Source organism: Volvox carteri, assembly GCF_000143455.1.
Source record: "Volvox carteri f. nagariensis unplaced genomic scaffold VOLCAscaffold_57, whole genome shotgun sequence".
In the NCBI taxonomy this organism is placed as follows: Eukaryota; Viridiplantae; Chlorophyta; class Chlorophyceae; order Chlamydomonadales; family Volvocaceae; genus Volvox; species Volvox carteri.
In genome coordinates this window covers 156,230-184,166 of record NW_003307600.1, presented here as the reverse complement: position 1 = coordinate 184,166, position 27,937 = coordinate 156,230, and the positions used below count along the sequence as shown (strand labels likewise).

Sequence of the window (27,937 nt, the reverse complement as noted above, 5' to 3'; positions counted from 1 at the left end):
CCCTCCTGTACCACCTTGCCACCGGAGGTTACCCTCCTGTGCCACCCTGCCACCGGAGGTTACCCTCCTGTACCACCCTGCCACCGGAGGGTACCCTCCTGTACCACCTTGCCACCGGAGGTTACCCTCCTGTACCACCTTGCCACCGGAGGTTACCCTCCTGTACCAACCTGCCACCGGAGGCTACCCTCCTGTGCCACCCTGCCACCGGAGGTTACCCTCCTGTGCCACCCTGCCACCGGAGGGTACCCTCCTGTACCACCTTGCCACCGGGGGATACCCTCCTGTACCAGCCTGCCTACCCTCCTGTACCAACCTGCCACCGGAGGATACCCTCCTGTACCAACCTGCCACCGGAGGCTACCCTCCTGTGCCACCCTGCCACCGGAAGGTACCCTCCTGTACCACCCTGCCACCGGGGGATACCCTCCGTACCAGTGCTACCACCAACCTGCCACCGGAGGATACCCTCCTGTACCAACCTGCCACCGGAGGCTACCCTCCTGTACCACCCTGCCACCGGAAGGTACCCTCCTGTACCAGCCTGCCACCGGAGGATACCCTCCTGTGCCACCCTGCCACCGGAGGGTACCCTCCTGTACCACCCTGCCACCGGAGGGTACCCTCCTGTACCGCCCTGCCACCGGAGGATACCCTCCTGTATCCTGCACGGTGGAACGTAGTGCCAATCTCCGGCAGGTAGGCCGAGATGTAAGCTACCTGGGCGGGGTGCTATGGTGAGGCACTTAAGCATCACGACTACTTGGTGTTCAGAGTTCAAGACTCCGCGGCCGCCGTCTCAGATTGTTTCGTACGGGTCTATGTATGCTAGTGCTTGTCGCTGGGTTGGACTTCTTCCTCCTCAGCGAGGACTCTAAATTCCACGCTTCCGCAAAGCAAGTCATCCGCCCAGGTGAGGGACTGCTACAGTTTCAGTAGCCCCAAACTCTTCTTGTGGGGGCTTGTAGAAAACACATGAGTCTGCCAGCCTCTCCATGGCAAGCAAGGATGCTTCCATTTGGATTCAGCTAAACATGGCAGTGGCCTCGGGGCGCCTCTTGTTTTTCATGCAACTGCAGCAGCCAGGGATGGTGCTGGGCAGTGGGCTGCAGCAGGTATGTGGCCATGTCAGGCTGCACGCCAGGTTTTTGCACATGGGCCAGGGCTGATAGCTGAGTTGCTGAACAGGTGTTGAGTTGTTTGTCGTACACGCACATATGTTCGTGTACGGCACTTGGCGCAGCTCACAGGATACGCACACGTTTTTAGCATAGATAGAGAACTAATCCGTCTTGCGAGAATATCTTGCATCTTGATGTGTCGTCTCTTAAAGCATAGGTTTAGTGATAGAGTTTAGTATAAACATTTCGTAGTCTTAGGTTCGAGTCCAGCAAATTACACCTAATTATGTGAATTTCAATGTAAGAATCCCTGATATATCTGTGGATCTCCCAGAGAAGGGCGCTAGCAAGCAGAAGTAGAGATGAGAAAGCAGAGGTCGGTACATGTGTCTGAATGTCTTTTTCGTCATGACCACCCCTTGAGAATCCCACATTCTTAAGGCTTAAGAATATAAGCAGCAAAAAGAATTTCCTGAGAATATGACTTAAGAATGAGTGCCATACTTAGCGAACCTATGGTAAGAACGGTTAAAACCGTCCAAAGAACAGCTAAGTATGCTTTAGACAAAGAATCAATAAGTTGGCCTAAGAACGTATAAGAACACCCCAAAGAATGGAAGAGAATACATAAGACTGCTGGGCCCTTAAGAATGCTAAAGAATTTGAAAGAACGGTTTTAAGATAAACGGAGGTCATACGAACGTTCTTAGAACGTTCTTAGAACAGTGTAAGAACGTTCTAATGATTATTCAATTTTATCAATTTGGCTGGGCTAAGAACGACTTAAGAACGTTCTTAACCCCCCTCCGCGTTCGTAGGGAGCAGCAACATCATGATAGTAGTCGAAACAGTAATACTCGCGAGCTGACCAGGAACTAAGTTGAGGCGCCGTTGATCCGCTAGATTTGGTTGGATGCTGGTGGTGAGTTGCCAAACTCAAAGAGTACACTCTGAAGTCGGATGGGGTGAATGGCTTAGGGTGCCCCTCTAGCAGGGGAGAGCAGGGAATTGCCTCGGGAAGGAGGCCACTGGTGAAGCTTAACCACCCTGTAACAAAGAAAGAAAGTAATAGTAGAAAAGACAATTTATAGGCGATAAAATTGTACAGACGCGGGTGCTTCGGTGTCAGGGTTGTATCTACATGCTATGCGTCGGCCTGTATGGTGGCCAACTACTAAACATATATACATTTCCCTGTCATGTGGTTCCCATCTCGGATCCTCGCTTACGTCCATACAAACCACCTGTGCCTATCTCGGCATACGCCTGGTAATTGGTGGGATAAGTCAGTTGGGCCACGTGACGTCATGTACCGCTATGATCCGGCTGTCTGGCCTCATGCGTATTGTAAACACACTCTTGACCATGGCCAGCATCAGCAACAACAAATGAGGGTAATAATGTAATAGACGGCCTCTCGCGATGCTGGCAGACTCTGCCACGGCGGTACGGCAGCCTAGTAGCTAGTATCCGTTACCCATGACATTGTCTTAGCTTCTATCTGCCCCTTCTATCTTGCGTGTAGTCCGATGATAAATGTAGGGCTTAGTCTTTTTGCATTTCTGCTGGAGGTTCTGCAGTCAGGTAGAACAGCTAGTGAGAAAGGTCTTAAGAAACCGAAAACAGGTCTACACAGGTTTAAATGTTTGACCTGCCCCGCGTGGAGACTCTGAAAGCGTCAAATTTGCTTGTGTAGCATTGAAGTATGTATACTATAAATTTATAGCTGTGATTGAATGAAACGAGCTTGTGCATGAAGGTGGATAGGTGCATGTGAGGCGGCACATGACGTGACGTGGATTGAGCACCCACTGCGCGAGGGTAATTGCCCTCTTATACGAAATGGTAGACACAGGCTGATGTGGCCGAAAGGGCCTTTTTCAGCGGCCAGCTACTACAGCCCGACGCCATTGCCGAAGGTTGTGTTTTTTATCGTACATTACATCCATAGCCGATATTGCCATCTCCACATCCGATCTACCAACGAATGGTTGCGCCCCATACGCAGGTCTGTCATGTTCCTGGCAGTACGCGAGCCAGACTGGCGATAGCTCTACAATTATGGGTTCTGGCATTGCCTGCCCCAACGCGCCCGAGCTAGCCTACATGGGCTGGGCCACACCCGCGGCAGGCGGCGACCGCATCGACTCAGAAGCGCTGCCTGTAGGCACTGCTCTAAGCTTCGAACTGCCCGCCACCTACCTATCCCCGGACGGAAACTACCTCCGGGTCGTCCCCGACTGGTTGCCATCGTACAGCAACAAATCCGCAGCCAAGAATCTGTACATTGCCGTCCGAGTCAACAAGGGTGGCGACAGTGGTATGACACCGTTGAACGCCAACAAAGTGCATATTCACGAGCTCAATGCGACGATGGTGCGTTGCTGCTGTATGTTCTGAGGTACCGGAATATAAGGGCAGGTTACAAAAGCAGTAGCTGCACTCGCTCGCGGTGCAAAGCCGGGGTTGTTTCGTGTCGTCGTAATAATAGTGTGGCACCAGCAGTGATCTCAGCCTTGCAAGATCCACATCTTGTATGTAAGCATGACCTGTTGTGGTGTATACATGTTCTCTTATTACCTTGTTCACAGCATTTGCACCTTATAGCTTTTTGCGCAAGAAGACACACGCTGCAGCAAATACAGTAGTAAGCCCCTTATGTAAAGGTTGCAGAGCAGTCAGGATGCGGAGGAGGGTCGGGCACAGGATACGGATGGGAAAGAGTAGGACAGAAATGTGGACCCCAAGATTTAAGGATGGCAGAGGGCCCAGGAAGGCGGCAAATTGGAAGGGTGGACGCCAACCCACCAAGGATGAGGATGGCGGAGGGGAGGGGATGCAGTCACCAGGATGCGGTTGTTGGATGTTTGGCTCGAGGATAGAAATTGGGGGGGGGGGAGGTCGTATCCAACCGACAGGATGCATGCCCACCCCCCTCAGGATGTGAGGATGGAGCACCGCTCTGTGCCCCTCCTGTAAGCACACGAAACGCGGCATACCAGCTGCAGAAGTGCGGCAAAGTTCATGCACAGAGCCATAGCGATTGGGGCGGATTTGAAGCAAGGATCAGCGCGCTGTATTTGGCGATGGCCTCTCCCTTGGTGCTGTTTATTGGTATCCCGCTGGCCTTGCTTACGCGCTGCGAATCCATTCCTTTGACCTTCACCCAGACGCCAGATCGCTCATGTTCCATCCTCCCCGTCTGCCATTGCAGGACAATGATCCAGCGGCCTTCATATATGGTGACCGTATGATTTCCATGCTCGCCACCACCCCACCACTCACTCAGACAAACCTGACAGCCTACAGACTTGTCGTGTATGGTGGATTATGGGTGGACTCCGACATCCTCAGGGTGTACCTCTGCCGTTATGAGGCATCTCCCAAAGAATGCCCCTCCCTAGCATCACTCTTTGTACAGCGGCCACCACCACCGAGCCCACCGCCACCAGCAAAGCGTCGGAACCCAGTAACGGCCGGCCCGGCCCCCGCCAGCACCGTTAACAACGTTGCTGCATCAGGGCCGGTGACGGTGTCTGGCGAGCTCGTTTTCGTGGCGACCCATTCGGAGCAAACAGCACAATGGGCCATCCGTCAGGACGACGGCTCCCTGATACCCATCGAGCTCGGCTATGGGGCCCCCAAGACTGATGACGTTGGACAGCCCATCTCGCCGGGGGCGCTGGTGACAATCGTGAGTTTTTTTTGTGTGTGTGTGTGTGTGTGCGCGCGTGTGTGTATGTGCGCGTGTGTGTGTGTGTGTGTGTGTGTGTGTGTGTGAGTGAGTTACATGGTCGTGGGTTGGGTACCCCGTACCTGCAAACCGCCCAATGCGAGCCAATGGTTCAAGGGCTACCAGGTTGCCCATATGCACCATCCTACCTCGCACTTCAGACAAAGCAAGTGATAGGGGAGACTAACGACCAAAGGGGACGATACAGTTGCGGTGGGACCACAAACGTTCTCACTTCATCTTCCCCAGACGTTCAGGTTCCCACTTCATAGTGTCCTTCATACGCTCAAAGCTTGGGAAATACATATCAGACCTGATTTCGCCGCACGCTGGACAGTCCAGCAAGACGTGCTTCTCATCTTGAGGTCCCGTGTGTAAGAGGGATCAGCTCCCCTGGCATCTCCCAACTGAGTACTCTTTGCTCCATTCCCTACTCGGAAATATCTTAAGTCCTGAGCCAGGCTCTTACACCGTGCCACAGCGGGGGCATACCCGCTCCCCCCTAGGTACATAACGCCGTCCCTTGCGCGTACTGCTCACCGCCAACGCCCAACAGCAAAGCCCAAACTGCATAAGCTTACAATTCGCTGAACGCGGGATACATAATGTAATCATAAGCGGGCACCTCTGTAGCAGCTGACCGCTGAAAAGGTCTCTCGAGTTGCTGGCGGTCGCGCTCTGCGCGTATTTATAGCACCGTACTGTGTACCGGCTGCGACAACCTCCTTCTCGCCCGCTTGTGTTGTCGTGTTACGAATGTACCTTGCACGTTTTCTCTCGACATCCCATCATCTATGTTCAACTAGAGGTATACATAATTGACAGGCGTACGGGGGGCACATAGATAACGTTGAAAACGGAACTACCTTTAGTTTTACCCCCGGGCCGCAGGCTTGAGCTTTCGATAGTGAGTATTGCAGGCCCTGTGCTTGGCGCCACCGGGCTGCTGCTGCTTTTGCCTGTAATCCGTTTCTGCAGCCGCCCTAGACATACAGGGACACATCAAGCTCTGCTTACCTTCGCCGCCCCTTTTTTTCCTGTCGCAGTCGTGCAATATTGATGCCCTTGGCAACTGCAAGCCCGTGCCAAGCTCCAAGACTGTCGTCTTGTCGGCGCAGCCCGCTTTCTTGCCTGACAACCAAGTGATATACCAGCGGATGCTCGTCATAGTTCTAGATTACTCCACCTGTGGTGTATCCGCCGCAATCAACGGGACAACTCTGCGCTCAATCTTCTTGGGACCAAATGGCGACGGCAGCGGCGGTATTGCGGAGAAATACAGACAATGCTCATACGGCAAGCTCAAACTGAATACAACAGCATTCAAAGTAATAAACGTGAAGGCTGACTGCACAGACGGGGTCGTGCAGTCATGCAATTGGTTGAACATGGGCCGGACTGGCGATACCGGAGCGAAGGCGTTGCTAGGAAGCACGGCTTTTGCAGAGTTTACCCACTTTGCGTACATACCTCCTCCACAAGTGCCTTGTGGCTGGGTCGACTTTGGCTATGCGGTCTTACCTGGAAATAGAATCTGGCTATCGAGCAAGAAAGATGGCGTGTACAACTGGGCCACAGTCATGGAGAAGTCCCTCCATAACTACGGTGAGACAAAATAATAAATACTAAAATAAACTATAACAATACGCCTCATCCTGGACTAAGGCGTGTATTAAGTGGGCAGGGGTGGAGAGGGTATGGTTTTTCCCCATAGCCCAGCACCTCCCGCCACCGTTTCGTGAGGCACACAGTAGGCCAAGTTGTTGCATACAATAAGGTGGCAAAAGAACATTCCCGGTTTGTATGCACGTCGTTTGATTGACACCTCTGCAAACTCGAAGCGGGTCGAACCTACAAAATGTTCTGCACCTGAGCGGTGTGGCTGTTGTCTCAAACAAAAGCAGAAACAATCATGTCGATCTGCCACGTGTGCTTGCTTGCCCCTATCCAGGCCTTTGGCACTCCTGGAAGGATGGCATTGAGTACAATGACGAGACGACTGTGATGGGCAGGGGGCTCACCTGCCCCAATGCTGCCGAGCTGGCATACCTGGGCTGGGCCACACCCGCACCAGGCGGTGATCGTATTGACTCCACACGACTGCGTGTAGGAGCCACCCTCACCTTCAGCCTGCCCGCCACCTACCTATCCCCGGACGGAAACTACCTCCGGGTCGTTCCCGACTGGCTGCCATCGTACAGCAACAAAACCCTGGCCAAGAACCTGTACATCGCCGTCCGAGTCAACAAGGGCGGCGATGCTCTGCTGGATAAGACATTGTACGCAAACAGGGTGCATATCCACGAACTTAACGCGGCGAAGGTGGGTTGACTGTGGTCCTGCTTGGGTCTGCAACTGCGTATAATAGCTGCTGCTGTCAGAGCCCACTGGGGACCTAGGAATAGCGATCATACCGACCGATAATGGATGCCTTGATAAATACTGGGGGGTTCCCTTTGGGCTTTCAGTCGCTTGCAATCCTTCCCTGCAGGGGCGCGGATGAGATGCCGGTAAATGGGGAATCATGTTTTACAGTAGGGAATTACCCTTTCAGGCAAGGATTTTATGTATCACAGATCTGACCGCATACAGGCAGAGTTGCACGGGATTAATGCAGACCTGGCCGTATTCATGTACTGCTGTAACCACATACGATGTAAGGGAGATAGTTGCATGCATGCATTCATGCATGTTACCGCTGTGGTTTATCGCAGTATTCTTGGCGTATCACGGGATCTGCATCCACCGTTCGGCATCCACCGTTGCATCCACCGTTCGGTCTTTTTCTGGAAAAGTCGTGATATAACAGTTTTATTCGCCTCGAGGATAAAACCAACGACCAGCACATCCATCGCATCTCCTGTCCTAGCATCTTTCTGTAAATTTCGCCCAAGGCCTCTCCCTCAAACCTGGCCATGTATAGCAGGCCGTCCCTCCTACATCGCCGTGCTTAATGTCATCACCTTGCTGTTCACCCCTGCCTCCCCTCATCATCTATGCACCAGGATAATGCATTTCCGGAGCTTGACCTTTACTTAGACCGCAAAATTTCCTACCTCACAGCCATCACACCTCTTAGTCAAGTGACGTTGACAACATACAAGCTTGTCGTGTACGGCGGATCCTGGGTGGGTACGGACGTCCTCAGGGTGCACCTCTGCCACTACAAGTCTTCACCCCAAGACTGCCCCTCCGTTCAGTTCCTTGAGCTGAGCCCTCCACCGCCGAGTCCGCAGCCATCACCGCCGCCGCCGAAGCCGTCGAGCAAGCAAGTGGGCCCGGTAAAACCCCGGAAGCGGCCCCCGCGCCGCGATACAGCCACGGGTGCTTCTGCAGCTACAATAGTCGACGTGTCAGGCGAGCTCGTCCTCCTGAACTCCCACCTGGCGCCTCAGTGGACCATCCGCAAAAGCGACGGCTCCCTGGTACCCATCGCCTTGGGATACGAGCCCCCCACTATGGACAATCTCGGACAGGCCATTTCACCGGGAGCTCTGGTGACTATTGTAAGTTGTGTGGTGGGGGCCTACCTGGTGATAGGTTTATATAACTTACTGTGGTCGGTGTACACAATGCGCCATCATATAGACAAGGTAGTCAGTGACGGCTTGCTCACTCTTAGGAGTGATCAGCTCCCCTTGGCATCTCCCGCGGGTACTCCTTGCCTGGTGTTACACTCTATGCCTGTTTTTGAAATGCCGGTGTCCGTCATACAAGTTCGCGGCTACTTAGGTATGATACGGGCTATCGGGCTTTATGATTAGTTTCTGAGGCTCACCGGGAAGATATGCATGGGGAACAGGGGGAGAAGCGGGAAGGGGCGTGGCATGTGCATGAAGGGCATGGCAAGTCTATCCCAGGGAAGGGATGGGTGGGAAAGCACAGCTACGACTTTCCGTCTTTCCCCTTACCCTTGTTTGGGTCACAAAAGGTTCAGATAACTACACAAATGCTCCATAAACAAAAAATAAAGGTGTGTGCATGTGCTGCGCGCCTCACCGTGTGAGGTAGAGAAAAGATAGTCCACTCGCTTTCTATCTTAAGTGTTAGAAATAGCATAGCGCCAGAACCCCTCGGGTCCTAATGCTGCTGTCGCATTCCGCTGGTATATGAGTGTCGGTCACTTTCCAATTAAGGAGCCTCAGGCTGTGTCGGGGCACCAGGCAAGGACCTCATTGATGGTATGAGTGGGCATACATCAGATGCCACAGGATGGGTGCATCTATTATGCCATGGCACGATCTATCTATTAAGACCAATCTACACCATGAATCTGCATTCAATCTATTTCTCACTCCTATCGTTCATACGATTAACCTGTCTATAGACGATAAAACAATTTCCGATGGATGTGACCTGGGACTGGCAACCTGGGGGATGATGGACTGATGCCGCATATGATGCATGGCCTAAATGCATCATATGATTATGATGACACCTGAGGGACTCTAAAATGGCCTTGACTAATGGGAATAAAAGTTGCATGACACATCATCGACACACTCATCAGCAGTCCTTCAGGGCACCGGTAAGCAAAGAGCACACCGACCCCTAGTTGGGCAGGCCCCGGCATGAAGCACCCAGGAGGGCCCCGACCTGTAGGATTGCCCATTCCGTGTGGCCATGTGGCCGTGTGGCCGTGTGGCCGTGTGGCCGTGTCGCCGTGTGGCCGTGTGGCCGTGTGGCCGTGTGGCCGTGTGGCCGTGTGGCCGTGTGGCCGTGTGGCTGTGTGGCCGTGTGGCCGTGTGGCCATGTGGCCGTGTGGACATGTGGCCGTGTGGCCGTGTGGCCGTGTGGCCGTGTGGCCGTGTGGCCATCTGGCCATGTGGCCGTGTGGCTGTGTGGCCCTGTGGCCGTGTGGCCGTGTGGCCATGTGGCCATGTGGCCGTGTGGCCGTGTGGCCATGTGGCTGTGTGGCCGTGTGGCCATGTGGCCATGTGGCCGTGTGGCCGTGTGGCCATGTGGCTGTGTGGCCGTGTGGCCATGTGGCCATGTGGCCGTGTGGCCGTGTGGCCGTGTGGCCGTGTGGCCGTGTGGCCGTGTGGCCGTGTGGCCGCGTGGCCGTGTGGCCGTGTGGCCGTGTGGCCGTGTGGCCGTGTGGCCATGTGGCCGTGTGGCCGTGTGGCCATGTGGCCGTGTGGCCATGTGGCCGTGTGGCCGTGTGGCCGTGTGGCCGTGTGGCCGTGTGGCCGTGTGGCCGTGTGGCCGTGTGGCCATGTGGCCATGTGGCCGTGTGGCCGTGTGGCCGTGTGGCCGTGTGGCCCTGTGGCCCTGTGGCCCTGTGGCCCTGTGGCCCTGTGGCCCTGTGGCCCTGTGGCCCTGTGGCCCTGTGGCCCTGTGGCCCTGTGGCCCTGTGGCCCTGTGGCCCTGTGGCCCTGTGGCCCTGTGGCCCTGTGGCCCTGTGGCCCTGTGGCCCTGTGGCCATGTGGCCATGTGGCCATGTGGCCATGTGGCCGTGTGGCCATGTGGCCGTGTGGCCATGTGGCCATGTGGCCATCGATGCAGGCAGCCCTCGAGACCCGACTTGTTTTTCCTAACTGGTCCAGTAAGGTGTCTGTCAGAATTCTTTATGATTTCCTAATAAGGACTTGCACAAACACAGATGAATGTAGAAGTGTGAGCAAATGTGTTATAATGGCCTCAGCCGCGATGGGGGATATATACATGGCTATATATACAGGTCAGGCACAACTGGTAAGGCACGGACGATTGCCCCCGGGGGGAGATCCCGCGATGGAGAGCTGTCAGGGTCGAGAATCCTACCAATGGTGGAAGGCAAAGTGCCCTAAGTCGATGGACGGTGGTGACCTGGGATAAAGTTGACTAACGAGCAGAATGGAGTTGGCCGGCCGATTCCGTTGGATGCTGGTGGTGGTGGGTGCGGAATCTAAGCGATCCACTGAGAAGTTGACTAGGTTGAATAACTGAGGGTGGCCCGAAATACCGGGGAAGGCAGGGTTTCGCCGGGTTGCGGTCACGGGTGAAGATATGCCCCCCTGTCCCACACATCATACATGGCGATGGTTGTATACGAATAACTTTACGAAGCAAGCGCTAAACGATGTAGACGTGATAGAATTTCATTGAAAATAAGTATTTTTTTCTAAGAGTTATTAAGTCGATGTTGATTGCAAGGGTGATTCCAAAGCCAGTAGAAATAAGCGGCGCTGCCGTGGCGAAAGGCGACTGGGCCGTCAGCTTGAACTGACTACGGACAACAATCGCGAGGGGGCCTAAGATCCCAACTCGATAGCACCTAATACCATATGTCTCAGCGTTTCACGAGATTTTCAGCAGCAATTGATTACTCGCTGCAGCTGACGGTGGCAACTACTGTACGGCTGCGGACATATACAACAATTTATTCTGCGAGCGAGTTATGGTCTTCATTACAATTGTAGTTCAGCAGCTCTCGTTTAACCATTTCTGTTCGCCATCACGCAAGAGCTCCTGCCTCCTTTATTGTCAGACGCGACTTCACCATTTCCCTTACGCTGCCCCTTCATTCCCTCCTCAACGCTCTTCTTAATTTTGTAGTCGTGTTTCATTGACAACCTGGATGGCGTCTGCAATCCAGTTCCGGGCTACAGCACTATCGCCTTATCTTCACAGCCCTTGCTCTTGCCAGGCACCGGCACAGTAAATCAGCGCTTACTAGTGATCATAATGGATTACTCACCTTGCAGCCTGTCACCTTCGATAAGTGAAGCCACAGTTCGCACGATCTTCCTGGGTTCCAACGGTGATGGCAAGAGTGGCGTCGCACGGACATACACACGGTGCTCGCACGGGAAATTGAACCTTAACTCCACGGCATTTAAGGTGGTTGTCGTGAGGAACAACTGCACGGCCTCGGTGACGAAGTCGTGTGCCTATTGGGACATTGCCAAGGACGGGGACACCAGAGCGAAGGAGCTACTGGGAGATGTTGTGTTTTCGAGCTTCACCAATCGGGCGTACATTCTTCCACCAGGAATGAACATGGTGTGCCCCTGGCCGGGTCTGGCACTCGTTCCGGGGACACAGATGTGGCTGCAGACCTCGGCCTATGGTGTTTACCAGGTATCCACAATCATGCAACAGACAGTCCATAACTACGGTAAGACAGCTTAAAGGATTGCCGCCTTGAGTGAATGATTGTTTGTATATATACTGCTTCGGCACAACTGCTGCAATTAGGGAAGTACTGAGAAGGTTGAATTTTGCACGGGCTCTGCACAAGGATGCATGATACACACACAGACACAGACACACACACAGACACACACACACAGACACACACACACAGACACACACACAGACACACACACAGACACACACACACACAGACACACACACATGCACACACACAGACACGCACACACACAGACACACACACACACACACACACACGCACACACACAAAAAATGATTTTGATGGGTCGGTCGAAATTCGTGTGAAATGTTGTGCCACCTAACTTTTAAGCCAGTGGACAGAAGCCTCTAATCCTCTCCCCCATTTCTATGTACGCACGCCCATGTTTGCCTGCCCAAACCCACCACCAGGTCTCTGGCACTCTTGGCAGAATGGCTGGGAGTATGCTGACCGTTCCACCCCCATGGGCACCGGAAATACCTGCCTCAATGCCCCCGAAATGGCATACATGGGCTGGGCCACACCTGCACCAGGCGGTGGTCGTATTGACTCAGAAGCACTGCCAGTGGGCACTGCTCTCACATTCAGCCTGCCAGCCACCTATTTATCCCCGGAGGAGAACTACATTCGGGTTGCTCCTGACTGGCTAACGTCGTACAGAAGCAGCTCCGTAGCCACGAACCTGTACATTGCCGTACGAGTCAACAAGAGTGGGGACGCGTTATTGCCATCATTCTATGCGAACAAAGTGAATATTCACGAAGTGAACGCGTCCCTGGTAAGCCTATTGCATGTCTTGATATGCTTATTAGGGATACTGCTGCCTGACAGATGACAGCAGCAGGTCCTTGTTGTGAGCATGTTCACTGCTCCCCCCTGCTTGCTTGTACACGTTCTGGGCTCTGTTTTTATCCAAGTCGCCGCTTATAACATTGGGCAACTGCCCTGAGCTGGGGCTCTCCTCATGCAGGACAATAATTGGAGTAGTACCTCCATCTACACGGACCGTAAAATTTCCTTTATCAGCGCCGTCACGCCCTTCAGTCGAGCGAACATGATTGCCTACAAGATTATTGTGTACGGCGGATCCTGGGTTGGCGGTAAAGACGTCCTCAGAGTGCACCTCTGCCGCTACAGGTCTAGCCCTGACGAGTGTCCATCTCTTAATTTCCTGGAGGCGCGTACCTTACCTCCGCCAAGACCACCAAAGCCGCCGTCACCCACCCCGCCATCATTGCCGCCAAGGCCATCACCTCCGTTGCCGCCTAAGCCTCGATCGCCTCCCAGCACTCGAATGCCACCTAGACCGCCCAGGCCGCCACCCCCGAGCCCAACTCATCCCCCCCCCAACTCCCCCCCCATTGTCTCCTAGTCCACGACCCGCACCAAGCCCTCGGCTGCCACCATCACCGAAGCCCCCCGCTCCCAGGCCATTCCCCAAGCCGCCCAGCCCACCTCGCAACCGTGTGGACAGCCCGCCACCACAGCACACCTCTTCACCACCATCACGCAAGGTTTAGAGAGCATGCAAATCTCTCAGCATGTGTGTCACAACAGGATGCGTGGTTTGGACTTCGTTTGCAAGGATGCTGTAGGTGCAGTGTAGAGCTTAGGATGGAGCAATGTTTGGGTTTCTTTGCATGAGTGTGCATGAGTGGAATATAGTCTTCCTTGTTTGCTCTATTTACAATCCAAGTCTTCCAGGTTTGAGACGCAGTTTTAGTTTTAATAAGACCAGTCCGGTTACCCAGGTGCAGAACTTTATCCTGTTGCCCCAAATAAAACTCAAATAAAACTTAGAGTGATGGTGTGTCCAGGGATGTAGGTATAGCCTCTACGTTCTGGAGTGGAAAGCAACTATACATGGGTTTGGCACTACTGGTAAGGCGCAACCATTGCCCCCGGGAGATCCCGGGATCGATATTCATTAGGGTCAAAAATCCTTCCGATGGTGGAAGGCATTGCGCCCCTAGTTGATGGACGGTGGTGACCTGGGATATAGTTAACCTGCGAGCCGACCAGGAATGGAGTTGGGCCGCTGTCGACCCGGCAGATTCCGTTGGATGCTGGTGGTGGGTGCGGAACCTGAGCGATCCACTGAGAAGTTGACTAGGGTGACTGGATGAGGGTGCCCCGAAATACCGGGGAAGGCAGGGTTTCGCAGGGTAGCTGCCACGGGCGAAGATACACCCCCCTGTTTCACACATCATACATGTTCCGCATACATGTTCCTGCAGCTGCAGCTGGGGCCCCAAATTCGAATCCCACTGCAGGTCTCGTATGTAAGTAGTGTGCTACAATAAAAGCAACAGAGATATTAGCTATATAGATGAACATTATGCGGTGGTCACGCACTGTCCTCACCAGTACTAGTGCCATGTGCTTCATGCATATCTTCCACTGTACGACCGGGTCTGCGACTTTGCTGCATATCGGTGCTCATGGCGTACTGAACGTCAATACGGATAGGCATGCCACTACATTTGCAAATGCAATGGATGTCGTATATCACGGCACACAAATCGTTGTTAGTTATGTGTTAAGGTGCTCTGCCAGCAACTTGCTTGAGAAGCCTTGCTTTTCAGCGGCCAGCAGCTACTGCCAGTAATCATCTTCCATAAACAGGGTTCACGTTTCATATTTGGGACAGGCAGATATCCGGCGAGGCGGAACGGGTGGTATATATATGTTGAGCTGGTATGGACGCTTGCATCCAGCCTTAGCGGGCTCCACTGAGGTTGTGCAGGTAATGGTTGGTGCTGCCGCTGAATGCCATGGCAGACGCACGGCTGAGACAGCTGTTGCTACATGAGGGTTACCAGGTCATTTATTACGATACATAATAATACGGCTAGAATTACGGCCGGTTTGCAGGTTCCGATTGCTAATTCCATGGCCAGTGAATACGGTGGTGCAGTGGTGGTGGTGCACGGAACATGAAGACAGAAGTCCACTCGGATTTTGGCGAGCACCTATTACCCTGTCGCACTCAATAATCGGCTGACCAGGCGAGCCAGGGACGCAGGTCCCAGCTTCACTCAGGTAAAGCCCCCGCCCATACACAGGTATGGACTTCCGCAGCAGTGCGGCATTTACAGTAGGCCGCGAACTCGACCAACAGTACTTGCAAGCCGCCGGTGAAATAGCAACAGATTCTAGGATGAGACAGTCCTGTACACATAGGCTGTAAATGTAAACAGGTTTTAGTTAGACACAACAGGGGTTATGAAGACCCAACAGTTGGGACCTCCAACCGACAGATAGCTAGGCAAACAGAGCCACGAGCTTAACAAAATATCTTACAGGATACAACATCTCGATAGCACACACGGCTCGTCGTCTGTAAATACTTTGGTCGTCTATAGATCGCATTTTGTTCTAGTAGGATGTGACGGTCCACACCTAGTGTACCAGCGCACCATCTACACACAATCAAAACGTTTATTACAGGCGGTTCGCAAGACAGCAGGTATCTTAAGGTATGATGCATTTCAGATGTCCTAAATGAAAACCACATTATTGTTTTTTGTTTGTTTTTCTTTGTATTCTTATTCAATGTGGCATAGTGAAGCAAGGACAGCCGGCGCCGGCCGTCAATGCACCGAGTAACAAGCCAGCAGCGCCCGGTTGGCATGTAGGTGTGCGTAAAAAGGAGGAAGCATTCTAAGAGCACAAACCCCTACTCTGTACATGATATGTGACTATTACGTATAGCGCATAGCGGCTTTTTGCAACCCAATGACGATGCAAGTGGCCGTGCGTGTGCATTCTCGCTGTCGTGGTATGCATAATAGCTTAGCCACCAATGCCCCCGGGAAATCCTGGGACCGAGACCTGTCAGGGTCGAAAAACCTCCGATAGTGGAAGGTAAAGTGCCCCTAGTCGATAGACGGTGATGACCTGGGATACAGTTCACTTGCGAGCTGACCAGGAATAGAGTTGAGCTCCCGTCGATCCAGCAGATTCCGGTGGTGGGTGTGGAACCTGAGCAATCCACTGAGAAGTCGACTAGGGTGACTAGATGAGGGTGCCCCGAAATACCGGGGAAGGCAGGGTTTCGCCGGATAGCGACCACGGGTGAAGATATGCCCCCCTGTCCCACACATCATACATATCACACTACGGCAAACACTTTCACACTGAACATGGCATGATCGGAGGCTCCACAGAGCAGCTAACCCTTGTCATGCATGCATGAATTATTTTCAACACTATGTCATGAGTGCTGCTAGGTGGATGGATTGCTTGCTGCTGTCCGGTCCTGCCCTACAACAGGCGGCGGATTACGCACACACGTTTCATATTCCGCATAAATATTTATACGGAACATTTTTATTTTTATTTTCTATTTTGCGTAAAAATTGTATTAATACAATATATATTATTATATAATCCATTCGTTGTAACAGCGTTCTTGTTTTTCCTGCCGCCCCCTCTGTTACCCGGACCTCTATCCCTTGGACCCTAAAATCGAGGCACAAGCGAGGCCAGCAGTTCAGCTCAAGGCTTTAAAGCCTTATATACCAAATATGGTACTATATCATTAAAAACGTCAGATTTCCGTCTGGAATATCGATACTACCTATAGCTATTTGAAGACCCTATCCATATATTATACCATGGCATGGTCTATAGACCACATTAACCACATAAAGATGTACAGACGTGCGTCCAATAATGGATGGAAAATATCTTCCGCCCAGTAAGGGCGGCGGCTTAATAAGCGTTTTTTGACGTTTTTGTGTTACAAGCTTTCGAGCTTGTACGGTCCAAACGAGCCAAGAGGCTCATGAACCGCCGAACTGGAAACAAGAACATATAAAGGTAGTAAATTAACCTTACTGTAAAACAAATTTAATCATCAATAAATTGTAACCTGCATCTTCTGATATGATCCAAAACATGTGCTAGTCCGCGTTGGTTCTCAACGCCCATAACGTCTATCATGCGGTCCTCAGGAGACACTCCAAGCTCAAATAACTTGGTGCGAATATCCGCGTACGCAGGGCACTCAAGCAAAACATGACGCTCGTCCTCAACTGCTTGACGGTTCCCACATACACGACACCACCGCGCTGCTCTTTCCCTGCCATGAGGACGATTCACTGCAAGCGGCCACACACACATCCTAAAACGCATCAGCGTGACATGTTGCTTCGGCGAAATATATCCAGTGCAGTGCTTAGGCAACCCCATCCACTGCTTGTACCGGCACATTTTTGGGCGGGGCCCCAGCGCGAAGCGCCCAGGGGGGCCCCGACCTGTAGGATTGCCCATGTCCGTGTGTGTGTGTGTGTGTGTGTGTGTGTGTGTGTGTGTGTGTGTGTGTAACGGACCAAACATAATATCTCGCCCGCCTGAAACGCGTTATAGGTACTATACAGCATTCTCTATTGCAAGGTATTTCGCATGTAGCCAACAAAAATCGTATGAGCACAAACAAGTTTGGCTGCCTCAATTGACCGAGGCCAAAAGTCACATCAACGCCTCTCGAGCTAAATTTCATCTCAAAAGGTACCGCGTATCTCATATTTGAATTCTTAGATGACGGCGTATGATAACTCGAACTCCCAGGCCTTGAGTGTGTAACGGACCAAACATAATATTTCACCCGGCTGAAACGCGTTATCGGTACTATACAGCATTCTCTATTGCAAGGTATCTCGCATGTAGCTAACAAAGACCGTATGAGCACAAACAAGTTTAGCTGCCTCCATTCACCGACCTCAAAAGTCACATCAACGCCTCTCGCGCTAAATTTCATCCCGAAAGCTGCCGCGTATCTCATAATGGAATTCTGAGATGACGGCGTATGATAACTCGAACACCCAGCTTGCGTTACCATTTGCCGGCATGGGCAATCCGACTTGCCACCAGCAGGCCAACATAATTTGCTTTCACTTCTCTATGAAATACACAAGCTGCTTGTTTGTATATTTACTTTGGCCAATGCACGGGGCCTCCGAAGGCTTGCGGTGTGCCGCGATGAAGCTCGCGGCTGTGGGGCGGATTGCTGAGGCCGCTGGCGCTTCGGGGATAAACATCACAGACAGCACCGAACTTCACTCAGCTTGCGTTACCAATTTGCCCGCACGGGCATTCCGACTTGCGGTCTGCCGCACTGTCCATGCGGCATGCACCCGGGATGGATGCGATTCGCGTGGAGCGCGCAGGCGGTGCTGACGATTCCGCCGGTGCAAGCTTAGCTCCCACACCATCAGTACTGCTGCAACAAAGCACATCTCCCACCGCAGTGACACTACCCATCAATTGTCACACGTGCCGTGCTAGCTACCGGCCTGTACGGATGCAGGGGGGGCCCGCCCTTTTTCCGGCTTCGAGGAAGCCGACACCCGACTTGTCACCCCTGGTTGTTTGTTGTCGGAAACAAATGTCCTAGGATCCATTTCTAGTCGCTCACTCTCCCAATCGTCATCAAATCGCCCGCGTAACTCCTGCATCAACTGGCCTATATCCAACGAACATGACGTGAGCGCATCAACTCTAGCCTCAACATCCTCATCACCCGCCATGTCATGACCAAGAATCTCGAGTATCTTCAGAACCTTCGAACCCCAACCATCGTACGCCATGGATGAAATTAAAGCCAAACGTATCTCCTCTCTGAAGCAATGATGGTACACGGTGCCCTTCGCCTTAACCAGCTTATTCCAAAAACGGAATATCAGATTCGCCCAGTGAACTTGCAAGGGATATTGCCCCAACTCCCTAAACAACAGTCGATTCGTGGGAAGCCCCGCACCACCCAGTTGCTTTAGGAAGGTCTTCTGCAATTCGACCATCCTGTCCTGTAGCGAGTTATCGAAGTAACACGAGCGCGGTTCCTGGTTACGAGGATATCCTCTTTCCAGCACATCTAGAACCTTGGTCGGACCCCACACCTGCACTCCGTACGACAAAATGGATAGTACTTGTGCGTCAAACGCCTTCACCGAAACAGCTGGGACAAACAATCCCTGCCTCTTAAGCTTGGTAGTCAACGAGAAAAGCGCCCTTTGCCCTGACGCAAATAGTTCGTCTGTGCATGATTCAAACGGCACACCTGGCCCGTAGTGTAGGCCCAAATATCGTGCGCGTTCCTTCCATGGTAATGACCGAACCACGTGCCCAGCGCTCTCTTTAACGCTCATGGTGACCAGCCCGTACGAACCCAGGGTATACATGGCCTTACAGACACGTACTGTAACGCCTTGGCTCACCGGGCCAACGGTCATCCGTACCAACGGTACGCCCAAGAAATATTTATGAACTTCCAATACCAAACGGTATGTTTATCAATACCACAACTTCGTTGGATCAAATATCTTCGTAACTAGCTGTGCCAACTGCCAGGCTTTGTTACACGTACGCTCTGCAACTCAAAATCTCTATTGTCGTTTTGTTCCTTGCTGTCGTTCCTAAGTAAAAAACATGAGAATGAGCTCATGCACGCGTGCATGCCAGGGTAAGCGTCTGTAAATATTTTTTCGTCCATAGATTGTACCCTGGTATATTATTTGGGGGTCGTCACGATTCATTATACCAGTTATCGATCTATATATCGTCTATATAGACGATATAACATTTTGCAGACGAAAGCGGGGCAGGATATCTACCGTTCGACGGACGATTGTCAGTTAATCCGTTTTGCACAAGTGCGTCCAGCTAGGATTCGCCACTAACGCTCGCGCTTCTTAAGTAGATCCTGTTAATATATATCCGCATGTAGCTGATGTGATGCCATGCGCTCGACGGCGCGAGGTGCTGCGAGTAATGTAGGACAAGGCATGTATTGCCTTATCATGCTCGCTGTTGCGCGTGGAATATCGTACGCGGCGGCCGACGGGCATAGAATTAGCGCATCGGTACGCAGGGAATCAGATTCAGAGCTCTGCAGCTTGACTGGCGCTTGCGTGTGCTTTTATTGAACACCATCCCAAAGGTGCTAGATTGAGGTGCTAGATCTAGCAACAGCCGCATGAAGCGAGCGATTCGAATTTAAGGCTCGATGCCGCATCTAACCAAATTCACTGCATTTATTCGTATCTGACATTATATCTGATGGTTATAGATAGAGGTAACCAATAAGTATTTGTAGTTACGTCACGCTATTCGAATAGCGCCCATACTAGTGTCTCATATCTCAGGAACGTTGACATTTGGTTTACGTTATGTACGTCCCACTTACTTGGTTTATGTTAATCATCTATCCTACAAAAAGTAAATCTGCATGGTGGTTACTGAATGTGGAACGGACCCAACGGATGGACAGAACGACTGGACGCTTCGGATCACGTTCGCACCGCCCCGCTCGGATGGAAACCAGCAATTGGTTATGCACGCTCAAAAGACACTCCTGTACTGTGGCCCCTAACGAATCCACGACAAAAACAATGCACACTAGCAAAGGTATGGTATTATTGTGTTCAGACGGCTCTTATTGCGCGCAAGCGAAAGCAAGCGCAGTCTTCGCACTTTCGTGCGTGAGGCGGATGCAATAATAAGGCACAGCGACAACGGCAAACGACATCCTTATTGCTTGCCGTCAAACACACTTTTCCAGGTATATTACTTGGATGTTTTGAGTAGGGATAGGATACCAGCAGCCCTCTAAACACCAATGGTTGCCCTTTTCACTGAAATGGCTCCATTTCGTCGGCTGGCTGTATATGTTGTTGTTACAGAGTGGGAGGCTTCTGGGCCACTTGAACACATATATATGTAAAAACAGCAGTCTCTCCTTTGCTTCCGTCGCTCCCGTGCATCGGCGGGTCATAAGGCTTGAAATTTGCCGTGAACCGCAGGGGGCACATTTAGGACACAAGCCCTAAGAAGCAATCCAGAAGGCTGCTGCCGCAAGCCGCCATGACCATGAGGCGTTTGGTGCTGCCAGCAGCCGTTTTACTGCTGCTGTTGATGACGGCGTCGGGAGGTACGTATCTAGGGCCCTACATACCAGTTTCCTTCCCCGGGGACACACGCGCGTGTTGAAACCATTGCCTTTAACCTGCAGGATTGCGTTACCAACAAACGAAATTTATTTCGGAAATTGTCTACTGCGCCAGTAAAAATTAAGAAGAATTCGATCACCTATAGGCGAGACACTCTCGTGTACTAAATAGATAGGGGCTACATGTGATTGGAAGTTTTATTGACATGACTGCCTGGGAAAACAGTACAGCGAGGCAGGATGATTGCCCCCCGCCGTGGAACGCTTTACATATTCGGCTAGTACATATCATATGTCATGATAACTTGCGATGAAAGTCAGCAGTTTGGTTGTCCTGCCTCTGACTCTGATGAAGCAACGATATTGGTAGGTAGCTCTGCTTGGTTAGACTGAAGAGAAACTGTGAATGCTTTAGGCCCGCCAAAGCATGCTATGGTAGCATTACGACATTTAGACGTTACTTTGTCTCCTGCCTCCATGGCTACTGCTGCGCAACCATGCATGCCACAGGTTTTTGCCAGGACGTTGATGAGGCCACTGAGTCCAGCAGCCCGCCTTCTGGAGGAGCCCCTCCTGAAGACGAATCCTCTGTCGTGGGCATTACCACCACAGCAGTGGATGTGTCGGGCGAGCTCCTGTTCCTAGACACCCAGTCGCAGAGCACAGGTCGATGGGCCATCCACAAGGGGGATGGCTCCCTGGTACCCATTGCGTTTGGATACGAGCCGCCCAAAACAGACGAGCTTGGACAGGCCGTCATGCTTGGAGCGCTGGTGACTATTGTAAGTGACTGCTTCACTACTGGCGATGTCTACCTATGCATACATTGATGACCTGTACATGTGCATGCACCGAACACTGTATAGACTTGCTGATGCTCACCTGATGCTCCCAAGCACTGCTTGGCTGGCTGCTGCTGGCTGGGCACCAGTTCTGCACCATGCATATGTAGGCAAGAGGTAGGTTGCCTTATCCAGCATCTTCATAAGCATGCATGGTGGTCACTTGCCTTTTCCTAACTGATCATAACAAGCTTTCTGAACCACCTCTCTGCCCTTGCATTACCTGCGCTAATCTCCACTGAAGCTGCCAATTTGCAAATGTTCCTGGTCCTTTCCTTTGCTTCTCAATACGCACGCCCGAACCTGCACTGCCCTACCTCTGCTGAGTGACTGCCCTAACATGTCCTTATATTGCCTGCCTTTCGCAATAATCTGCCCCTGCCAGCTTGTCTCCACTCATCTTCCGTAGTTCTGCCTAAGGGTGCTACAACTTAGCCAAATAATAAAATGTAGTCAACTGCTAGTTTGGCTTCACTGTTCCTGCTACTGCCGTCATACTTCGTTGACTGATCTCCATACGTATGGACAGATGAAATCGCTCTTAGGGCAAAAATTAGAAGCCAATCTTTGCCCAGTCCCTCCTTACCTATCATGCCCTATATCTTTCCCTTTCTCGCAGTCTTGTGAGATCGACATCTTTGGCGTCTGCAACCCAGCTGCTGGGGAGAGCACCCTCATCTTATCCCCACAGCCCCTGCTCTTGCCAGACACTGGAACGATCTACCAGCGCTTGCTTGTGGTCATTATCGATTACTCTGATTGCGGTCTGCCTGCATCACTAAACGAAACAGCTGCACGTTCGATGTTCCTGGGGCCCAAGGGTGACGGCAGTGGTGGTGTCGCATGGAGATACACAAAGTGCTCATATGGAAAGTTTAACTTGAATGTCACGGCATTCAATGTGGTCACCGTCAAAGGCAGCTGCGCAGGAGGTGTGTTAACCACCTGCGACGTAAGATCCATGACCTCGGACGCTGAAGCCAGAGTAAAGGCGCTGCTCCCAAAAGCCGTGCTTTCGACCTTCACCCACACGGCATACTTCGTTCCGCCCGGCCTGTCAAGAGTATGTATGTGGGGCACCATGTCAACACGGCCTGGGAATACGATCTGGGTACAGACGGGAGGCGTGCAGAGCTGGGGCACAATTATGGGAGCAGCCCTCGCAAACTATGGTGAGGCCCAACATGCCGGATTAATGAAGTGCACTCCACACCTGCAGGAAGTAAGCATAGCAACCCTTAGCACATCATTGTTACACTTAAGGAGAGACCACAGTAGCTCTCTGCCTGAGATATAAAGAGAACGGGGTGAGGTGAATCATACAGATCGTACGACTTATCCTGAGACCAGTCCGTTAGAGGACTGGATGGAAACAACACTGTCCCACAAGAGGATAATGATTATGCGGTTGTTGTGGACGGATGTGTCCGTCCGTGAAAACAAGCATTCGTTCGGCGTTATTCCTCGGCGGTTAACGACCGCCGTTAAACAACTTATTCTGCCGATGGCTGGATGTGATGGAACATCCATCCATGCATGGATAGATGCTGCTATGCAATGGAATCCGCTAAAAACTCCAAGTCAGTCCTCATATACTCGGCGGAAATCGACAGAAACCGGATTGATAGCTCTGAAGTCTTTGTCTCTTCTAGGTTGAACCAATCCAACTCCGTCTGCTGGACACCGCACCATCTATCATAAGCCCGAACATACTGAATATATATTCAGCTGCTGCACCTCCTTCCGTACTGTATGTGTATTTCGTTCCACACATACAGGTTTGCCGGGTGCAGCACAATATGGCCGCTTGTGGGACGACGCCTCCACTGCCACGGGCTCTGGTGATGCCTGCCCCAGCGCCGCCGAATTGGCCTACCTTGGCTGGGCCACACCCGCACCAGGCGGTGATCGTATTGACTCAAAAGCGCTGCCTGTAGGCACTGCTCTTAGCTTTGAACTGCCCGCCACCTACCTAACCCCCGATGGAAACTACCTTCGAGTCGTCCCTGACTGGCTGCCATCTTATCGCAATATATCCGTAGCCAAGAATCTATACATCGCCCTTCGCGCCAGGAAGGGTGGCGACGATTCACTGTCGTTGATGTACGCCAACAAAGTGAATGTTCACGAGCTCGAGGTGTTCATGGTGCGTTCGTATCATGTAAACAGGTCATTAGTACACAGGAGACCAAAGCAGTAGGCTGATAACACAGAAATCGGTGCTCACTTTCAGTACATTCCAAAGGAATTGAATAAAAGCTTCGTGTACTGCTTGGTGTGAACATACTAGCCTTAGCCTCTCCATATGAATGATGTAGTAGCTGGCCGCTGAAAAGGCCTCTCGAGATGCTGGTGGTCGTGCTTCGCGTGTATTTGTAGAGCCGTACTGTGTACCAGCTACTACAACTGGTCCAAGCTCTGTCACGGTTCTTTTTAGCATATCACCGTGCATCCCTTACTGGGCCCCGTAGTTCCCTCCCATTTGCATTCTGCGATACCTTTTGCTTCTTCGAAATCCTACAAAATTTTGTAGGATTTAAACCCAATCGTTTTAAACTCCAACGATTTAAACCCAATCGTCGGCCGTTGCTGGTGGTTGCTCCCATACCGTTCCCCCGTCCACCATTCCCACAGGAGAACAATCCAGGGGCATTCATGGGTGTTGGCCACAATATTAACTTAATCGCCATCACCCCACCACTCACTCAGACAAACCTGACAGACTACAGACTTGTCGTGTATGGTGGATTATGGGTGGACTCCGACATCCTCAGGGTGTACCTCTGCCGTTATGAGGCATCTCCCAAAGAATGCCCCTCCCTAGCGTCACTCTTTGTACAGCGGCCATCACCACCGCCCCAGGGAAAGCGTCGGAACCCAGTAACGGCCGGCCCGGCCCCCGCCAGCACCGTCAACAGCGTTGCTGAATCAGGGCCGGTGACGGTGTCTGGCGAGCTCATCTTCGTGAACACCCACTTTTTGCAAAGTGCACAGTGGGCCATCCGCCAGGACAACGGTTCACTGGTGCCTATCGCAGTCGGCGTTGAACCCCCCGTGACAGATGATCCCGGACAGACCCTGCTGGCAGGAGCGCTGGTGACTATCGTGAGTTTTAGCTTACATGTACATGATTTGCTCTGGTGACGGCAGTCCATGTTTGTTCAGGCACATGATTGGCAATGTAGGGTTGCACGGCTTGGGGGAAAGCAATCACAGATGTTGTCCTGTTAACAACGTTGTTTACGTGGTTCTGCCCCGATTTCCTTGTTGCCCATCCGATTACCAGCACACTCGATGGCATTGACGCACCTGTCGTCACTTAAGGAATAACACCGTTCACCTGCCGCCAGTGCTTGCGCTACTGCAGTGGCTGTTGCTTGCTGCAGCAAGCCAACAGCTGCTAGCTGACTTAGCATCAATAATGTACCACTAAGCAACTAGTTGTGTCGCTGCCTCCTCTGCAACTTGTAAACACAGTCGTGTGAAAGCTGGACCTACCATAGAGATGTACTACCTGGAAACATAACCTCTCACTACTCCTCCATTCCTTCCCATGCATATCGCAGTCGTGTATTATCGATGCTCTTGGCAACTGCAAGCCCGTGCCAAGCTCCAGGACTGTCGTCTTGTCGGCGCAGCCCTCTTTCTTGCCTGACAATCAAGTGATATACCAGCGGATGCTCGTCATAGTTCTAGATTACTCCACCTGTGGTCAACCCGCCACAATCAACGGGACAACTCTGCGCTCAATCTTCCTGGGACCAAATGGCGACGGCAGCGGCGGCGCCGCAGAGAAGTACAGACAATGCTCGTATGGCAAGCTCAACCTGAACACCACAGCGTTTAAAGTGATAACCGTGAATGCTGACTGTGCAGACGGGGTCTTGCAAACTTGCAGCTGGGTTTTAGCTTATAGGACTGGTGACGCTTTGGCGAAGGCGCTGTTGGGGGAGAAAGCATTTTCAGAATTTACCCATATCACATACATAATGCCGCTACGAGCGCCTTGCCCGTGGGCGGGTATGGGGCTGCGACCTGGGAACAAGATGTGGCTAACGGTCGGACGCTATGGAGTGTACAGTTTGGCCACAATCATGCAAGAGATTATCCATGGCTACGGTGAGGAGTTCGGATATGGGTTTGTTGCGTTTCCTTGTATGACGTTGCATACTGTACTACCTGTCATACAGAACGGCACACACATCAGTAGGCGCTACTAGTACTGCAGTCGCTCTTGATTCGTAAAGCGCTCTGCGAGCATGCTGAGAGGCCGCCCAGATAGTACAACATACCGAAGGAAACTACGTCATGAACATGTTTGGAGTTTGTTCGGTGGTGACAGTACAGCTTCCAAATGGAAAACAAGAATGGAAAGCATCCTGCAGGTGTACATCCTACTAGAACAGTATCCATCTACCTTAACACATTCCGCAAAGCAATCACATTTTTCTACCACACTCTTGCTCCTATGCAGGTTTATCCCATTCATGGAGGAATGGCGTTGAGTACAATGACGACACCACATTCATGGGAAATGGGGAAGCCTGCCCCAACGCGGCCGAGTTAGCCTTCCTTGGCTGGGCAACACCTGCACCAGGTGGCAACCGCATCGACTCAAAAACACTGCGACCAGGCACCAGCCTTACTTTTAGTCTACCCGCCACCTACCTATCCCCGGAAGGTAACTACCTCCGGGTCGTCCCCGACTGGTTGCCATCGTATAGTGACAGCTTTAACTCCAAGAACTTGTACATCGCCGTCCGAGTCAACAAGGGTGGCGATGCTCTGCTGGACAAGAACCTGTATGCAAACAGGGTGCATATCCACGAAGTTAATGCGACAATGGTACGTTGGTAGCGTCTTTTGATGCCACACCAGTTTCCTGGTGCTGACGCGTCGACGTGACGTACGTATCTTTTGGAATATTTTTTGATATCGCCTGCTGCGTGGGCAAAAGCTTTTATCGCCTATAGACAGGGTCATGTTATAGTGGATAGGACCAAGAAATAGATCGTACATATTCATTGTATAGGATGCTATAGATCTAAAGACCGTGCCATAATATAATAGATATGCCTAATATAGATGGCCTATAGACGATCAAAACTCTACAGTAACGTGTTACAGCCTGCACGTCCCTACGGGAAGCTTCCAGCATGCGGTCTCCTACGGTCTCAAACATAAATTTGCGTCTGATTGTCATAAGTCTTAGGCATTGGGCTCGTTCGAGTCTGGTGCGATTCATTTCAGCGTTAATGATATGCCCGCTGCGGTGTCTAGTTAGCTAGCTCGAGTCAGCAGCGGCCTAGGCCTAACTACGGTGGCCCTTGGCTTTGCTTGCACGTGCACACAAACCCAATTGCCGCAATGTCGGTGCAACTGAATGCGACAATCGTTAGATGTTAGTTGTTTTAAATAGCTGATGCATTTATATATACGGCAGCAATTTGTGTGCCAATCGGTGGTAGATTTTTCAACTGTGGTATACCACGGTGCCCTATGGCATAAAACGGGGTAAGCTTACCCACCTCCCTTCGTACATAGCCACATGGGTAACCCCTACCCCTACACCCTGGGTTACGCTTAAGGGGGGTTACTCCCCGTTTTATGCCATAGGGCACCGTGGTATACCACAGTTGAAAAATCTACCACCGATTGGCACACAAATTGCTGCCGTATATATAAATGCATCAGCTATTTAAAACAACTAACATCTAACCCCGGGGTCGGGGTATCCCCTTACCGAGGGGTAACAAAGGGGTTGGGGTAATTCACTGCTGATGGGTAACAGACAGGGTAACCCATGTTTACATTCACCTGCGCCTGTCTCGCCTGTCTGCACACGCAAACATACATGTCTTCACCAATGACTTGTGAATGCCCAATTATCAACATTGCCGCACCAAGACATGCCTTGTTTTGAAACCTAAACCTAAGGCCTTAGGACCTAGGATAAGGCACAGCTGCAGCCTAGATGCAAGGAGGCGGACGAACAGGCGTACATAGGCAGAGCAAATTGGAGACCACGAGAAGCCGCCAGCGAAGCCAATTAATATTCCTATCAAAAGATCCAGGCACTTACCGCCGCTCCGGACCCAAGACCTAAAACTCGCGGACCAGCCAACGGGCGGCGATGTAAGGTCGGCCAGTAGCTGA

General features: G+C 51.8%; 5 protein-coding genes across 5 annotated transcripts; all 5 read left to right on the top strand.

Moving 5' to 3' along the window:
* VOLCADRAFT_66543 (uncharacterized protein) lies at positions 1 to 741 on the top strand (the record flags this gene model as incomplete). The annotated part of the gene is made up of 1 exon (XM_002956067.1): positions 1 to 741. A coding segment is annotated over one exon (741 nt), but the record flags the coding sequence as incomplete, so codon positions are not given.
* A 5,234-nt stretch (positions 742 to 5,975) lies between these two features.
* On the top strand, positions 5,976 to 8,162 carry VOLCADRAFT_42097 (uncharacterized protein; the record flags this gene model as incomplete). The annotated part of the gene is made up of 3 exons (XM_002956066.1): positions 5,976 to 6,459; positions 6,806 to 7,176; positions 7,860 to 8,162. Coding segments are annotated over 3 exons (1,158 nt in total), but the record flags the coding sequence as incomplete, so codon positions are not given.
* Positions 8,163 to 9,425: 1,263 nt separating this feature from the next.
* Positions 9,426 to 10,391, top strand: VOLCADRAFT_97010 (uncharacterized protein; the record flags this gene model as incomplete). Its single annotated transcript, XM_002956065.1, has 1 exon — positions 9,426 to 10,391. One exon carries the CDS (start codon positions 9,426 to 9,428, stop codon positions 10,389 to 10,391), a length of 966 nt encoding a protein of 321 aa, XP_002956111.1.
* Positions 10,392 to 11,418: 1,027 nt separating this feature from the next.
* On the top strand, positions 11,419 to 13,361 carry VOLCADRAFT_66631 (uncharacterized protein; the record flags this gene model as incomplete). The annotated part of the gene is made up of 3 exons (XM_002956064.1): positions 11,419 to 11,953; positions 12,400 to 12,767; positions 12,960 to 13,361. Coding segments are annotated over 3 exons (1,305 nt in total), but the record flags the coding sequence as incomplete, so codon positions are not given.
* A 7,493-nt stretch (positions 13,362 to 20,854) lies between these two features.
* Positions 20,855 to 27,937, top strand: VOLCADRAFT_97008 (uncharacterized protein; the record flags this gene model as incomplete). The annotated part of the gene is made up of 8 exons (XM_002956063.1): positions 20,855 to 20,921; positions 21,450 to 21,721; positions 22,401 to 22,713; positions 23,560 to 23,927; positions 24,416 to 24,886; positions 25,348 to 25,900; positions 26,379 to 26,626; positions 27,902 to 27,937. The coding sequence occupies 8 exons, from the start codon at positions 20,855 to 20,857 to the stop codon at positions 27,935 to 27,937; spliced, it is 2,328 nt and encodes a 775-aa protein (XP_002956109.1).